This window comes from Alligator mississippiensis, chromosome 5, assembly GCF_030867095.1.
Source record: "Alligator mississippiensis isolate rAllMis1 chromosome 5, rAllMis1, whole genome shotgun sequence".
Taxonomy (NCBI): domain Eukaryota; kingdom Metazoa; phylum Chordata; order Crocodylia; family Alligatoridae; genus Alligator; species Alligator mississippiensis.
Window position 1 is genome coordinate 220,368,700 of NC_081828.1, and position 15,609 is coordinate 220,384,308.

Below are 15,609 nucleotides of genomic sequence, written 5' to 3' on the forward strand. Positions count from 1 at the left end.
ACCCCAGCATCCTTTCTTGCCCATGGCAGGGGGTTGGACTTGATGATCTGCTCAAGTCCCTTCTGACTCTACCAACTATGAAACTACCTCATTTTACAACAAAACCACAGGTGATCCAGGACTTGAAAGTTAAATCAGCCCAGTTCCTCCAGTCTTTCCTCACACTCATGTCCCCACAACCCCCTCACCATTTTTCTCACCAAGGAATCTGTTATAGAGAATGGTATAAGAGGATGTTTCCGAAAGATGTCTCGGTGATTCAGCCTTAGGCTATAATGGGGAAGCACTAAAATGCCTATAACTTTGTCATTTCGTGCCTGATTCAGATGAATCTTGCTGGGATGGTAGCCACTTCATGAGGCCACAAAGTCTGCCATGTTTCAAAGAGATAGGTGCTGGGGCTTCTGTGAAACTGCACCGCAAACTGTTCAAAACAAACCCTGTATCACTTGCCAGCAGTGGCAGCCTGCTGTCATCCCGCGCACAGATCTGGGGGTCTGCACCCCTGGGAAGGCTGTGGGCTGTGCCAGATTCCTCCCATGGGGCACAGGCCCCTGGATCTGCATGCAGGATGCCAGCAGGCTGCCGTTCCTCCCCCAGAGCACTGGGATTGGAAGGGAACTCAGGGACAAATCACAGACACTGGCCGGCTACAGATGTCAATATCAGAGCAGTCCTTCCCCCACTCTTCCCCCCCTCTCTTCTTAGTTTCTGATTCTCTGGAAGCCTGGCTCTGAAATTGAAATTTTTCCAAATGTTTCAGATGGTTTTGTTTTGTTTCAGAGATGTTTTGGAGCCTCCCGTTTCATTTCAGATGCAGGGTTTTGGGTGCCAAAACAGGCTGAAACACCTCCAAAATGAAACAGCTGCTAAAGATTTGCACAGCCCTAGTGAGCACGTAAACATCCCCAAGCCCTCTCTGTATTGCAGGAAGCATTCTGAACACTCCTGACTACAGATGCACTGGTGCAAGGCTGTTGTCCCCAAAGGACAGTGAGTTCGTGCCCAGTGCGCTTGTGCCAATAAACACACAGGGGTGAAGGATCCAACTTAATCTTTATTTCTGCGCAGAAAGTGGTGCTTGGCAATCGTTCGCAAAGCAAGCACCCACACCCCAGTGGGCGTCTGCCTTATATAGCTACGTAACAGGTTAAACTTGCTGATGTGATGAAATGTATAGCAAGCCCAGCAAGTAACCCCCCTTCCAGCTCCCCCCCAAGTAACCCCCCTTCCAGCTCCGGACTTTGTTGATACAGCTTTTCCTTCTAGTGAGGCCAGCAATCAGCAACTACGCAACAAGCAATCTCCCCCAGCCTAAACAACCTACTCTATGCCCTTGGTTAGATAAAATACTTTTTCAAAACATACAAAGCTGTTCCCTGGTTAAAATGCAGTGAAAGTCCAGGGGTGCTTCATCAGGGCCAGTTTGGAGAAGTGGAGGAAGCACTTCCCACACTTTGAACACTGACGTGGCTTCTCCTCTGTATGGATGAGCCGGTGTCTGGTCAGATGGAAAGACTGGGTGAAGCTTTTCCCACACTCCGAGCACTGATGTCGCTTCTCTGTGCTGTGGATGAGCTGGTGCCAGGCCACGTCAGAAGACTGGCAGAAGCTCTTCCGGCACGCTGAGCACCGATGTGGCTTCTCCCCTGTGTGGGTACGCTGGTGCTGGGCCAGGTTAGAGGACTGAGTGAAGCTCTTCCCACACTCTGAGCACTGATGTGGCTTCTCCCTTGTGTGCATGCACCAGTGCCTGGCCAGGTTGGACAGCTGCTTGAATCTCTTCCCACACTTGGTACCGTGGTGCTGCACACGTTGGTGCTGGGACAGGTCTTGCCAGCAGATGAAGTTCTTTCTGCACTCAGTGCAGCGGTGTGTCTTCCTGCCCAGGTGGGTGTGTCAGTGCTGAGATAAGGAGAAAAAATGGGTGAAGGTCTTGCCACACTTGACACAGCTGTGCCACGGTTCCCCCTCTGCACATGTAAGTTCTTGATTAGGTCTGTGGGGCGCATAAAGCTCTTCCCCAATTAGGTGAAGTGGTGTGGTAGCTCTCCAGAATGGGTGTCATGGTGAGCAACCAGGGCAGAGAGGCAAAGGGAACTCTTCCCACACTTGGTGCATATGTGGGGCTTCTCCCCAGTATGCCTTATCTTGTGAAGAGCCAGGAGGGATGGGCAGTTAAAAGTTTTTCTTTGGGGGAGGTGTGGGCTTTGCCCCTCTACTTAGCAGTGAGCTCCTGCTTCCCTCTGAGCCCCTCCCCACTGCCTTGGCTGGGATGCAGTGCATCTTTCCAGCGGCTCTTTAGGTCTCTCAGCTCCACAAACTCTGCCCCGCACCCACGGCTCTTTCTGGGTGTTGCCCCTTCCCCACTCTCACGCCCAACTCAAGCTGGTACCTGGTTCACCACTACATTCCCCTTCAGCATTTGGGGTCTCCCCTGACTCTTGTGCCACTGATCCTCCTCAGGTGTGAGGGGGTCCATCTCAGCCAAACTCCCTGGGGAAGTCCCTGCTGGCTCCAGGTCTGCAGCCCCATCCGCAGGAGGTTGCTCCTCAGCTCTGCTCAGCAGCCAGGCGCCTCCTGCTCGGGGAAGAGAAACACCCGATTAGTGCCTACCCTGTTGGCAGAGGGCAAACGCTGCTATTCGTTCAGCTGGCACGGGCCGCACAGCAGGCCTGCCCCTTGGCACTTGTGTCCCCTGAAGAAAACCAGGTCTCCCTGCCAAAACCCCAAGTGCTGGGGCTGCGGGAGGGGCAGGTCCCTCTGCTGGGATAACGTTCACTGCTCGGTGGGGTTCAGAGCAGGACTCTCAGGAGTTTCTGGCCCAGCTGTCAGCCCCAACACCTCAGACCCTGCTAGGAGAAGCACGTGTGGGACGTGTGCGTTAGGACAGTACCTGAATGGCTTCACGCTGTAACGGGCTAAGGAGGAGGGAAGGGCTTAGAGCTACGGCTCTCTCTTCTGAAAGGAGCAGGGCTGCGCTGCCTGCCTGCTTCCAGGGCATGGTCTGGTGCAGGAGATGAGCCCATGGAGATTTCCTCTGCTGACAGGTCCCAGGTGGGCTCCATGTCACAGGAGTCTGCACCAGGTCAGGCATGAGCCTGAACCTGGATTCTGTGCCAAGTTTCGGACTTCGTGACACTCAGGGCCGCATAAAGGAAACATGAAGGGGGCAATTCGGGTCCAAATCATGGGGAGTCACTTCTGCCCACAACTCGGAAGCTTCTGAATCCCACCCGTGCCATGAAGCCCTCTAATGCAGCCTGAGACCGTGATGAAACACTTCCTGGTTCCAGGTCAGCCTGACCTTCTGGGCCTGGTGGGACTCCACCTATGACTAGACCAGAGGTATTGATGGCTATGCATTGTACAGGAGGGATCTTGTTGTGAGGAAGGGCGGGGATGTAGTTCTCTGTGTGAAGGAGCAGTACACTTCCCTACAAGCAGAGATTAGCACCCAAGGAGGGGGACTCGAGACCCTCTGAGTTAGGAAGTGGAAATAACACGGTGAAGGGGCTATTACAGACCTTCTAGCCAAAAGGAAGAGCTTGACTACAGATTCACTACAAATCTTGGTGCATGGTCATCATGGGTGATTTCAACCACCCTGACCAGGGCTGTCCCTAGGAGAGGCTGAATCAGGGCAACCACCCCGGGCCCCGCGCTTTGGAAGGCCCCGTGGAGCCGGGCAGCGCGGCGCAGTGACTCCGTGCTGCCACCAGCTTCACGTCTGGCTGCTCAGCAGTGCCTCCCCACCCCCTCCACCGCCGAATCTGCCACTGAATCCAGTGTGTCCGGGGGCAGGGCCCTGCACACTCTGATTTCACCCAGGTCCTCCACCCTGCTCGGATCGTCTCTGACCCTGACATCTCATGGGAAGAGCATTCACCCAAATCTGATCAGTCGCAAAGCTCTGTCGCTTGCATTGATGAGCTCTATTTGACTCAAGACGTCTACGGGCTGACAAGAGGAAAGGCAGTGCTGGATCTGGTACTGGCCAAAGGTGATGATCTAGTCAGTGACCTGAGGATCGAAGGGAAACTTGGTGACAGTGATCACGAGTTGATCACTTCCTCCATGTATTGCAAAGCTGGCAAATCAGTCAGCAATGCAGAAATCTTTGACTTTAGGAAAGCTGATTTTCACAAGCTCAGGAGGTTGGTAGTTGAGGCCCTAAGAGACCATGATCTGACAGGGAGCAGAGTCCATGATGAGTGGTCGCTCCTTGAGGACATGATCCTAAAAGCACAAGGGAAGTCAGTTCCAGCCCGTAGGAAAGGTAGCAAAAGGGCTGGAAGATTCCCTGGTCTCAAAAGGGAACTCGTGGACCTCCTGAATCTGAAAACAGAAGCTTATAAGGGATGGAAGTTGGAAACTACCACTGAGGAGGATTATGTAGCACTGGCCTGCCCTGTAGGGAGCAGACCAGAAAAGCCAAGGCGGAAACCAAACTCAGACTGGCTATGGGAATCAAGGACAATAAAAAGTCCTTCTTCAAATATGTGGGAAGTCAGAAAAAAACACGGGACCCTTGCTGAACCAGATGGGGCAGCTGACAACCAACACCCAAGAGAAAGCTAATCTCCTCAACAATTACTTTGCGTCAGTTTTCCACCAGCGCAAGGGAATCACCCTGCCTGACAGGACGCAGGACTACCAGGATGCAGGTGAACACACGCCAATAATTGGCAAAGATCTTGTTAGGAAACAGCTTGAGAGGCTGGACACCCACAAGTCAGCTGGCAAAGGAGTGGAAATGAGCTTATTTTCAGTGCAGGTTTAAAGCGAGGACTTGGGGCAATGAAAAGCACACATGATAGGTAGCTGAAAATGAGTGGTTTTTTCTGGGAAAGAGGGTAATTCATCATCACCAGGGCGCAGGAAACGATGCTTTTTATTATAACTGTATTTGCTGTTGAAGCACTCATTGCATCCAATGAGAGGATCATCCCAGAAGGAGATGAGTCCACAGGTTGGCAAATACTGCAGGGTTGAAAGCAGTTCCTGGGGCTTAGGGATATGAACAAAAGGCAGAAGGAGACTGTAGGAGGGCACCTGCAGTGCCTTCTGCTTTAAGGTTTCAAACTGGCAGTGAAGCAGCCTGCAAGTGGGTGCTAGCCTCATCAAGGCTAGCACATGACCCCAGGAAGGCCCTGGGATCGGCTGAGAGGGTGGAAGAGGCTCCATTTTAACCCAGGCCCTCAGAGATGGAAGCACCAGTCCCTTGCTCTGGTTTTCCCCCAACAACACCGGCCGAGCGGCTGCTCAGAAACATCTTGGCAATAAGGGCAGGAGCTACTGGGGATGATTAGAGGCTCCTGGTCCAGCGTATGACCTAAAACTGCACCCTGCCGGGGAAGGGTGGCCTGGTGGGGCTCCCTGTGGCTGTGGAGTCCCCAAGAAATGCCAGGCCAGTTACCTCCCCGGTGAAAGGCGAGGAGGGGCACCTGAATACCCCTGTCCCCGCCTACAGGCAGGTTACCAATACTGAACAGTACGGCAGCAGCCACCTGAGCCCATACGGTAGAAGATCCCCGTGGCCCTAGCAAGGGGGTCGGAGCATAGAGCAGCCCAGAAGGGGCTGTGAGATGAGTGGCCCTGGTGAGAGAGCAGACTTACCTAACAGGGAATGCAGAATTACGTGCATGAGGAAACAGAATTACCGGATAAGAGAATGCTTGATTACTACCTGTGACCAGGCAGACTTAATTAGATATTGGTAAAGGCCCAGTGTGTGCACCAGAAGGGAGGTCAGGTGCTAGGCCTAAAAACATTAGGCACGGGACACGTGTAAGGGGAGGTTGAAAAATGGGCAGTCTCCTGCCTTAGTAACAATATTCATATTGTTTTTCATCAAAGCGTGGCAGGCGAGCTGAGGTGGGGGGGAAGCCCTGAACAGGTGGGCAGCCAAAACGTAGATATGGTCTATATTCACTTTATTAAACTAGAGAAGGCATTTGAGCACTTCCCTAAGGAAATCCTTTGGGGGCGGGGGGGAGTGGAGAGAAAAGAAAGCATCGGAAAAGCAAAATGACCCAGTAAAAGGTAAGTACCTCAACCCTGCGCACAAGCCAGAACAAGTCCCTGTATTAGAGATCCTCTGGAAATGAAAACTGGTTTTCGCTAGGACCTGCACCTAGCCCACTTCTAATCACAGCGATGGGCGTCTGATCTGCAGACCGATTTTAGGAAGAGCAGAGGAAAACTTTTGAGAATGGCAGAGCGAGCTTGAGAGCACAGGTCTTAAAGTAAGTACAGCAAAGCCAGAGTCCCTGGTGTACGAAGAGGAAGAAATTAGGGAGGAATGTGGACAGTGAACTTCCAGTGATCCCTTGGTAGAAGTACCTGGGGTCCATCACCTGTACATCTGTCACTGGAGGAAGAGCTGAGGAAACGCATCGTCCACGGGCTGTGGCATGAGTGGCTGATAAGACTACGGTCAACTTCTGCTAGGGCAGAACCAAAGGAGAAGAAAAGGGGATTTAGATATCACACAACTGACCATGCTGGGATTGCTAAATGAGCTTGGAGAGGACAAGCGAGGCAAGAAATCAGAATCATTTCCCCAAGGAACAGCTCTTAGTGCATTTATGTACAACAAACTAGACATGATATGAACACGCTGGGAAGGCAAAGGGAGATCATGTTGTCAAGGAACTGCTGCACCTGGAAGCACCAGGAGTTACAAGAATGGTGAAGACGCAAGTGAAGGGGGGTTGATCAAATGAAGGAGGATCTACCAATGTGAAATGTGAGACAGGCCTGATCACGGACAGAGCAGTGGGGAGAAAGACTGAAACCACCAGCCAAGAGTGCTCGAGGGTAAGACTGTTGAACAGCAGGCAGTAGACTACAAAGCTCCAGAGGTCACACTGAATCATTGAAAGTTGGGGCTGGAAGTGACCTCAGGAGCTCACATCGAGTCCAACCCCCTGCTCAAAACAGGACCAGCCCCAACTACATCATTCCAGGAAAGGCTTTGTTTGGCCGAGTCTTGAAAACGTCCAAGGACAGAGCCCCCCCATATCTCTGGGTAACCTGCTCCACTACCCTCCCAGTGAAAAAACTGTTCTAATATTGAACCTAAACTTCCCTTGCTGCAACCTGAGAGAGTTGCTCCTTGTTCTGACATCTGGCACCACTGAGAACAGTCCAGCTCCAGCCTCTTTCGAACCCTCCTTCAGGTAGTTGAAGGCTGCTATTAAGTCCCCTCTCCGTCTCCTCCTCTGCAGTCCCCAGCGGTTCAGTGGCAGAGTCCCTGTCTGCCACACAGAAGACCTGGGTCCAATTCACGGACCTTTATACAAATACAGCCATGGAGGCACCAAACGTCTGAACCCAGTCTGGCCTTGGAATCGGTCTCAGTGGCCGAAAGGGCAGATGCAGGCCTGGGCAGCCTCCACTCCTCAAAAAAACCACCACACAAATAAACTCCTGCCTCGGCACGTGCACTGAAGGTCTGGGGGACCTCTCACGCATACACCACGATCTGGAAAGCTCAGTGGTTGCCAAACAGTCTCATCTCTAGACTAAATAAGTCCAGCTCCCTCAGCTTCTCCTCACAAGTCACGTCCCCCAGCCCCTTTGCCATTTTAATTGCCCTCCACTGGACTCTCTCCAGCTTGTCCACATCCAAGGGCCAAAAACTAAACCCAGGGTCCCAGACGTGGCCTCCCCAGTGCTGAACAGAGGGGGAAGAATCACTTCCCTTGGCCGACTGGCAACACACCTACCAGTGCAGCCCAGGATGGCGTTAGCCTTATTGGCAACAAGGGCACACTGCTGCCAAGCTGCTCTTCTGCCACACTCGTTAGTCTTCCTGCCCATCAGGAAGGTTTGTGCCTGCGCTCTCAGCAAGGCTTCTTTAAAGTACTCCAGGGAGAAGCAAGAACCAGCACTTTACCCAGCGAAATGAGGGCGTCGAAATTCTTCAGCATCTGGTCCCGGTAAAGCACCTTGTCTTCATCTTCCAGCAGCTCCCACTCCTTCCTCGTGAAGTACACAGCCACGTCCTCAAACACCTCCCGGAGCTGCGGGCACAAGCGTTGCACCATCAGTGTCTCCTCTTCCAGCTGCTTCCAGCCCCTCGGCCCTGTCTGCCATGACTGTCCTACAGCTAACTGCACGTCTAGCCGTGCCAGGCAGGGGTGCAAAAGTCCCCATTAGTCAGCTGGCCTGTGGTGTGGATGCAGCTGTGGACACAGGACTTAGCCCAGCTCACCACCTTCTCTTTGCTCGGCCCCTTGAGGCAGCCGGGGCAGCACTTTTGGGGTCAGGGAGCCCCAGCACCTCGAGCTCTGACCAGGCCTTCCCGTGCCAGCCCCCCTTGCTCTCTGCACTTGGGAGGGGGCTCCTGCTAATGCAGCTTGGTGCGTTTCCACGTTTGTCACCACAGGCTTGTCGCTCTTCAGAGCTCTCTGCTCCCCATCTTCTTTACACCACCCCCAACTCCTCCTGTGCTCTGCCCCACCTGCACTCCCGCCCCCAACCCAACCCGGTGCCCTGCTCACCTCTTGCCTTGGAGGCCTGCCCTGCCCCTTCTGCAGTTGGCCCAGCTCACGTGTCGGGGAGCCCCTCTCCTCCAGGCTCCCTGGGGAAGTCCTGTGCAGCTCCAGGGTTACAGGCTCTTCTCCAGGACGCTTCTGCTCAGCTCTGCTCAGGGTCCCGGCACCTGCGGGGCGGAGAAGGTAGAAATGAGCTCTGGTGCTGCTGGCACGGGGAAAGCCCTCCCGCTACGCCCCCGGGGGCTGCATCTCCTCTGCGCCCACATCCTCCACCTTCCCCCGCGCCGCGACCTGGGGACGAGATCAGTCCATCACGGGGGAGCAGGGACGTGGGAGCGACGGGGGGAGGGAGCATCCCCCACACACACGGACACGGGGACAGCAGCATCCACGACCAGGGCGAAACCTTCTCACCTGGCGTTTCTCATCCTCCTCCAGCCCCTGCTGAAACCCCTCGGCCAGGGCCACGGCCTGGGCGCAGGTCTGCACGCTGCGCCCCCACTCCCAGCTCCGCATGCCCGGGGGCAGGATGGCCAGGAACTGCTCCAGCACCACCAGCTCCAGCACCTGCTCCTTGCTGCGGCGCTGGGGCTCCAGCCAGCCCCGGCACAGCTCCTGCAGGCGCCGGCACACCTCCCGCGGCCCCGGGGCGTCCCGGTAGCGCAGGCCCCGGAAGCGCTGGCGCCAGGGCTCTGGGCCGGGGAGCTCGGCCCCGGCCCCGGCCCCGGCTGGGGGGTGTGTGGGGGAACCGGCCCCAGACGGGGGCTGCATGGCCCGCATCACCGCCGGCCCCCGCATCTCCCCGCGCTGCACCGGCTCCTCCCGCGGCGGCTGGGTGATACGTGGCGCCCGCCGCGCCCCGGTGCCAGTCGGGACGACACAAGGGACTTGTCCTGCCCGGAGCCCCCGGGGCCTGCTCCTCCGGCGTCACCTCCGGCTGCAGCAGGGCTGCCACGGGAAGGGCCGCGCTGCCACGGGCTGCCCCGGGACAGGCCTCCCCGCCGGGGCCGGGGCTGGCGTCCGGTGTGCGGGGCTGCGGGGAAGGAGACAGCGCGGACGTCACTGCGTGGCGGGAGAGCGCGACCGCGACCCCGCCCCCGAGGTCTGCCCCATCCCGGGGTGCACAGACGAGGGCTGCCCCGCCCCCCGGGCACACCCCCACTCAGCCCCGCCCAGCCGCAGGGCACGCCCCGCCCCCGGAGCGCTGGAGCGGGCGGGAGGCGCCGCAGCGGGACGGACACGCTGGCTCCGCGCCGAGCGGGCGGCCCCGCCCCTGCCGGGGGGAAGCGCCCCGCCCCCGGGGCGCCCCTGACGTCATACGCCGGACAGCTGGGGCTGCGCTGCCGTGACGCTGCGTGCCCCCAGGTCGCGGCGCGGCGGTGGCGGTGGCGGACGTGCGCGCAGAGGAGATGCCGCCGCCGGGGGCGCGGCGGGAGCAGCCCCAGGCGCGCGGTGCGGACAGGCCGCTGGAGGAGGCCGGGCACAGGGAGACGCGGGGGCCTGGGGACGCCGAGGAGGAGCCCCCGCCCCCGCCCCCGCCCCGCCAGGACTCAGGTGAGGCGCAGGGCGGCGGCGAGGCCGTCCTGCGCGCGGGGAGCGGTCGGACGTCTGCCCGTGTGCGGGACAGGGTGCGGTATTTGTCGCCCCGGGGGGGGGCAGTTTCTGTTCTGCGCTGGGACAGGCACCAGTCTTACTGTTGATACCAGGGGTGAAAGTACAAAGAAGGTTTATTGCTAGCAATCAAAGGTGCAAGCGGAGGGAATAATTTCACAAAACAAGCACAGCACGTATGCAATACTGAGCCCCTTATATACAAGAGATTGAATCTTCATAAGCATCCTTGTTTGCTGATTGGTGATAAAGGAGTGACGCAAGGAGTTCTTTACTGAGCATGTCTCTATACCTGTGTTTTAGCCATGTATCTCATTAACATACATATGTTTCATTAGCATATATCTTCCCCGCCTAGGGGTGTGATTTTTAGTATTATAATGAGCTCTTTGTTCCAGTACCTCTGATTCTGTTTTTGTTTTCAAGCTTCCTCTATCTAAGACTGTCTGCTCCTTATCATTGCAGATGGGCATTCGACACACAACATTCACTTTTGCTTAGGCTTTGCATAGTAGTTTCTAGGTCAAACCTTACATTACCAGTACTGGGACCCGCTCAGTGGCCAGCCAGGTTGGTCAGGAGCAGGTGCTGGGCAGACAGACCGGTGCTGCAGGGTGACACGCAGAACGAGACCCAGAATCGATAGGTCTCGTCCCATCTTTCATAGCCTTGCCAGGTCCCCCAGGCCCCGGGCTCTTGCCGGGCGATCGCTGTGTTGTTCGGTGAAGGCGATTGCCGTCGTTGTCTCGCGGTTCGGGGGCGGACGGACTCTCCTCGCTCGGTCTCGTGTCTGTCTGCTCTCTTCAGCCGGTCGCCAGCTGATGTTTTCCTTTTCCACAAACGCGCTCTCCCCCGTACAGCCTGCAGACGAGCGAAGGGTCGAGCACTTGTGTCAAGCTACAGAGCAATACAAAGTGGACTTTCTGAAGGCCGTGCAAAACGCAAGAAAATACACGAGGTTAAAAGCAATAGGGAAAAGTCTATTTGCTTGTTATTTACCTAGCAGCAAGCTGGTACGTTTGCTTTTTGCATAACGCTTCCTTTGATCCTTCAAAACGTTTTGTTTTGAATGGATCACTCTGATGTCTGCAAGGCTATATGTTGTTAAGCAATTAAGGTATGTGATTTCAATTTAAGACACATTTGTTTCATCCAGCAACACATACAACAACATCACAATCACCATTATTCCAGTTAGTGTAGAAAAGATGATAATAGGATGTAACGTAACATTTAGGACCGCCACCCGTGATGGGGACCATCCCTTGAATATCATACCAATGGTGTGTCATCGTTTGTCTAGCTTGTTCAGATACTCTCCGAATTTCTGAACCTTGGTGTAAAATAGTTATAGTGCGCAGTTGCTTTTGTCCTCGTGCTGTAGTGGTAAGATAGCTTATTTGTGAATTCTTCTGTAACCAATCATTTAAGGTAGTCCAATTGACTCCTTAAGAGAAATGGAAATCAATCAAATTGTTCTATCTCCAGGGATGTTTTCCTGTAAGACACTTGTGCAATTCAAAATGCTCAAAAGGAAAATAACAAAACGTAACAATATACCGATAAAACTTAACAAAGTAATAAGCAAGACTGAGTCAAAATATCCAGGGCTCGTGCCATGCAGTTTCCAGCATCACGTGCAGGTTCTATATATGTATGTTAAATAACTGGTCACGTTCGATTCACGACACACACATATATCAAAAATAGAAAAACACAACAACAGATACAAATTAATGCTGGTTCTCCTTCAGCGGTGTTTAACAACCACTGGTCTTTTAGTCCATCGGTATCACTGGGCATCCTGTGGCTTTCAAATTAATATATTAAATTCCATGCAGCATTGAATAACTTTAACTGACATACATGTACCCATTTTAATGCTTTTCCCCAATTGTATTTCATATACCACTGGACTAGGACGGGTAATGATAGACATTGGTCCAATTCACTTGCAGTCCGAAGTGTTTTTCCCCCCAGTTATAAATACATAACTTGATCATCAGTTTCCTATAAAAATGGGTTGCCAATCTTTTGCTTTCACCCTCCTGCATCTTAACACACAGTGTCACCCATGTCACGAGTTTTGCTTGTCCGCAGCTTGAGGTACAGTTTCCCCCGAACCTCTGCACCGATCTCCTTGAAACTTGGCAGTCTTTGTGGCATCCGCAGGGGCTAGCATGCCTGCAGTTTTGACCCCACTGTGGCTTAACACATACATGTGACATGAGTTTGGCTTTCAAGACTTTGGGGTTCAGTTTCCCCAAGCCCCCCCGCACCTATCTCTTTGAAACTTGACAGGCTTCAGGCACTCAGAAGGGGCTACTATTCCTGTAAGCTTCATCCAAATCAGGCCAGAAATGACAAAGTTATAGGATGTTTTGTCCTTCCCCATTATAGCCTCTGGGCAAAACAGCAAAACGTTTCAACTTCCCTCGTTTTGACTATATCTGTTCTGTTTCTGTTTTGCTGTTTCAACCTCAAAATGGGTCGAAACAGTGTCGAAACAAAACTGGCAGTGAAATTTCTCACAGCCGTAATAAATAGTATCTAAATACAAATGAGATTTATTGTATAGCTTTAAAAACCTTTTATCAGGTTCTTTACTAAACGCACACAAATTACTTTTTAAATAAATACCATTTTGTTAATCAAGTAAACTTTATAACTTGAAACTTTCATCTGAATTGCTTCTCTTCGTTTCAAAGATTAGAACAATTTTCCTGTCCAAACTGGATGAAAAGTGTCCTGGTCTAGGTTCCACAGACAAATTCAATTTTTAGAGGCGGTATTACCAATTATTTTTATTATATCTTTATGATATTCATATGCATTTAAACTTTTGACAACTTAAAACCAACCAACCAACCAAACAAAAACCACACAACTAGACAAACAACACAAAACAGACGGACAGAACAATTTTTGCTGTGGTGATAAAATGGTGGCTTAGGAGAAGAAAACGCTGTTGATGGTAATGAGGCCTCTTAGTCTTTCAGTCACTTTTGCTACTAGATTGAATTTTACACTTGGTTTCTGCAAAAGAAAACACACAGACCTTCCAAGGAAAACTACTTACAGTAAAATATTATTCATATTTACACATTTACAATGCTGACGTGCAGTAACAACACACATTAATACAATTCTTGGGGTGTTTTTCTTGGGGCTGGGGAGAGAGATTGATTGACAAGGATTATTTACATTTATTTTACTGTTTTCCATCACTCGTTGAACTATTTTGGCAATTGAAATTGGGACTGTTACAATTTTTTTTCCCAAATGTGAGATCAAGGGCTGCTCTTGTAACCATCCACAAAATACTGTAACCCTTCCCAAGGGCCCTAGAGTCAAAGGACCCTGTTCATTCACACAGCCTTTCCAGTGGAGAGATGACTTTCTCTGATCTCTAGCTTCCTGTTGCAAACACAACAGTAGGTTCTTGCTTAATCACAAGAAAACCACAGCATGTAATCATGTCCACTACTCTGCCTGACCTAGGCAAGCCGTCTCCCAGTCAGCAGTAGCAAACAGTCTTTCCTGAACAAAACTTATAACCCTAGTCACAATTGCCATACAGCTGTACCTTACTGCAAGTCATAGCTAATCGCTCTAGACAGAGTCACTCTGTACCAACAAATTCCCTGGTCGGTCAGGTTTAGTGCCTTTATGTCCCGACAAAGTGGCCAATTGTTGGACTGAATTTTAGAAAGCAGCCCCTATACGTTTGTTCTGGGCAAGCGCAACCCTCAGACCGACCACTACACCTGCCAGTTGATAATAGGCAAGTTTACTGATACAGCGCGATAACAAAAAGCAACAATACAAACAAACGATTCTATATCTAGCAATCTTAGGGCTGTCATCAGAGTCAAGGTACATCTGGCCCGGATGCAGTCTTCACTTCTGAGGCTCTCTCTTAGGTGTCATCAGTCTGGAGGTGGGATTCCAAGGCCCACAGCCCTGCTCCAGTGGGGTGCATGAGATGGGCTGCTGGTATGCCCTCTGTCCATGGCAGCCTTGGGGACTGTGGTGGCGAGGAAACCCCCACAGGCATTACCACCAGAATAGTCTGGGGTGGAGTAAGTGCCGTGAGAGCCAGTGTTTCACCGGCTCTTCAAGCAGCTGTTTCCCAGGCGGGATGGCGGCTAGCTGATTGCAGCAGCTGGAGCCACCACCATGGGGAACTGAAATATCATGCCAGAAGCCAGCAGTGGGGAGAAAGCCAGCTGGGAGCACACTAACCAGACAGGGGCTCTGGCAGCAGTGGCTCTAGGCACTGCCCTGCGGCGGCAGAGTGGGAGCAGTGGCTGGCACCAGGCTGGGGGCGGGCAGTCCCCAGCACCTCAACATTAAAGAAATCCAAGGAGGGGTCTCTCGCAGGGAGGATGCCTAGCACCTGAGGCTCAGACCCCTGAGGCTAGGAATCAAAGCCACCTGTGCAAGTCTACATCTGGACCACGGGCTGGATCATTACTGTCAATGCTGGACCCCACAGTCAAGGGGTTGGCATCATGTTGGGACAAACACCTGAGTACCTGAGTGGTTGACGAGTGGACAGGTTGTAGGGGAGGCTGAGCTCGAAGGAACATCATGGGGCACTTGTGAGTACCCCGTCCCCGGGACTGGAGGGGAAGAAAACACCACTGAACGCCCTCCTCCTTTATATATATCATCAAGTTGTGGCAGGTGAGTTGGGCGGGCCCTGACCGTGGGGCAGAGCCATATTCATAGCGCTGACTCGGTGCGTGCCAGGGACCCTCAAGTCTTTGCTTTTGTCTTTTGCATAACAGCCATCTGCAAAGCTTCAACGAACAGCTGACACTAAAGATATTTCAACTGCTTAACCTGTTTTGATATATGTTAATTAATAAACTCCTAAACTTCTTACAACCTTTTATTCAGATACCACCTTTATTTCCAAACTTTAAAGTCCACTTGCCTTAAGTCACAATGTACCTTAAAATCTGTGGTCACAAACCGCACAACGCTTAAATTTCCCCTTCTGACCCTCAGGTATGGCTACAGCCAAGGATTAGTGGTAGAAGCAGAGATCCTAAACTCCCTCCCTAGTTTCTCGGGTAATCTGCAGCCAAAAAACATCAAAAAACTTGTTTCCATAAACTTGTTTCTTCTGTCTCCTAACAGAAACATCTCTGAATCTCCAAATCAGTGAGAATTCAACTTCTCCCATAAGCTCAGGGAATTCTACAGCCCAAGTTGTGTACACCAAAAGAACAATGAACACAGAGCTTCCTCTATATCCCCCCCCCCCTTCACAATTCTCCACCACTTAAATGCTACACAAATTGCCAATTGCTCAAATCCTGAGTGAGACCTTGTGAGGGAGCGTAAGGCAAGATGTCACATTTGTTGATTAAGCATTTAACACACACGCGCGCACACAATTTCTGTTCTGCGTTGATATGCGTTACCAGTCTTATTAGTGCTCAGATCAACTTAGTGGCCAGCCAAGTTGATCACAAGTGGGAGC

General features: G+C 52.5%; 2 protein-coding genes and 1 long non-coding RNA gene across 5 annotated transcripts in view; 1 reads left to right on the forward strand and 2 right to left on the reverse strand.

The window, feature by feature from the left end:
- Positions 1-1,037: 1,037 nt before the first annotated feature.
- Positions 1,038-9,645, reverse strand: LOC132250970 (uncharacterized). Of its 3 annotated transcripts, XR_009462753.1 has the most exons (7): positions 8,919-9,634; positions 8,511-8,671; positions 7,904-8,030; positions 6,346-7,262; positions 2,897-4,023; positions 2,396-2,580; positions 1,038-1,905 (listed from the first exon to the last, which is right to left on the reverse strand). It is a non-coding gene; the product is annotated as an uncharacterized LOC132250970 (long non-coding RNA). The 3 variants fall into 3 exon arrangements; XR_009462751.1 differs by having other exon boundaries at positions 2,897-7,262; positions 8,919-9,645; XR_009462752.1 differs by lacking the exons at positions 2,897-4,023; positions 6,346-7,262 and having other exon boundaries at positions 8,919-9,588.
- A 71-nt stretch (positions 9,646-9,716) lies between these two features.
- Positions 9,717-15,609, forward strand: part of LOC102574318 (zinc finger protein 850) — a 29,858-nt gene continuing 23,965 nt past the window's right edge. Inside the window, 1 exon segment of the mRNA XM_059729312.1 lies at positions 9,717-10,058. Within this exon segment, the coding sequence (XP_059585295.1) occupies positions 9,914-10,058 (145 nt within the window). The 5' untranslated portion in view covers positions 9,717-9,913.
- Positions 10,214-15,609, reverse strand: part of LOC132250969 (uncharacterized) — a 41,516-nt gene continuing 36,120 nt past the window's right edge. Inside the window, exon 3 of the mRNA XM_059729315.1 lies at positions 10,214-11,012. Within this exon, the coding sequence (XP_059585298.1) occupies positions 10,671-11,012 (342 nt within the window). The 3' untranslated portion in view covers positions 10,214-10,670. The remainder of the gene's footprint in view (positions 11,013-15,609) is intronic.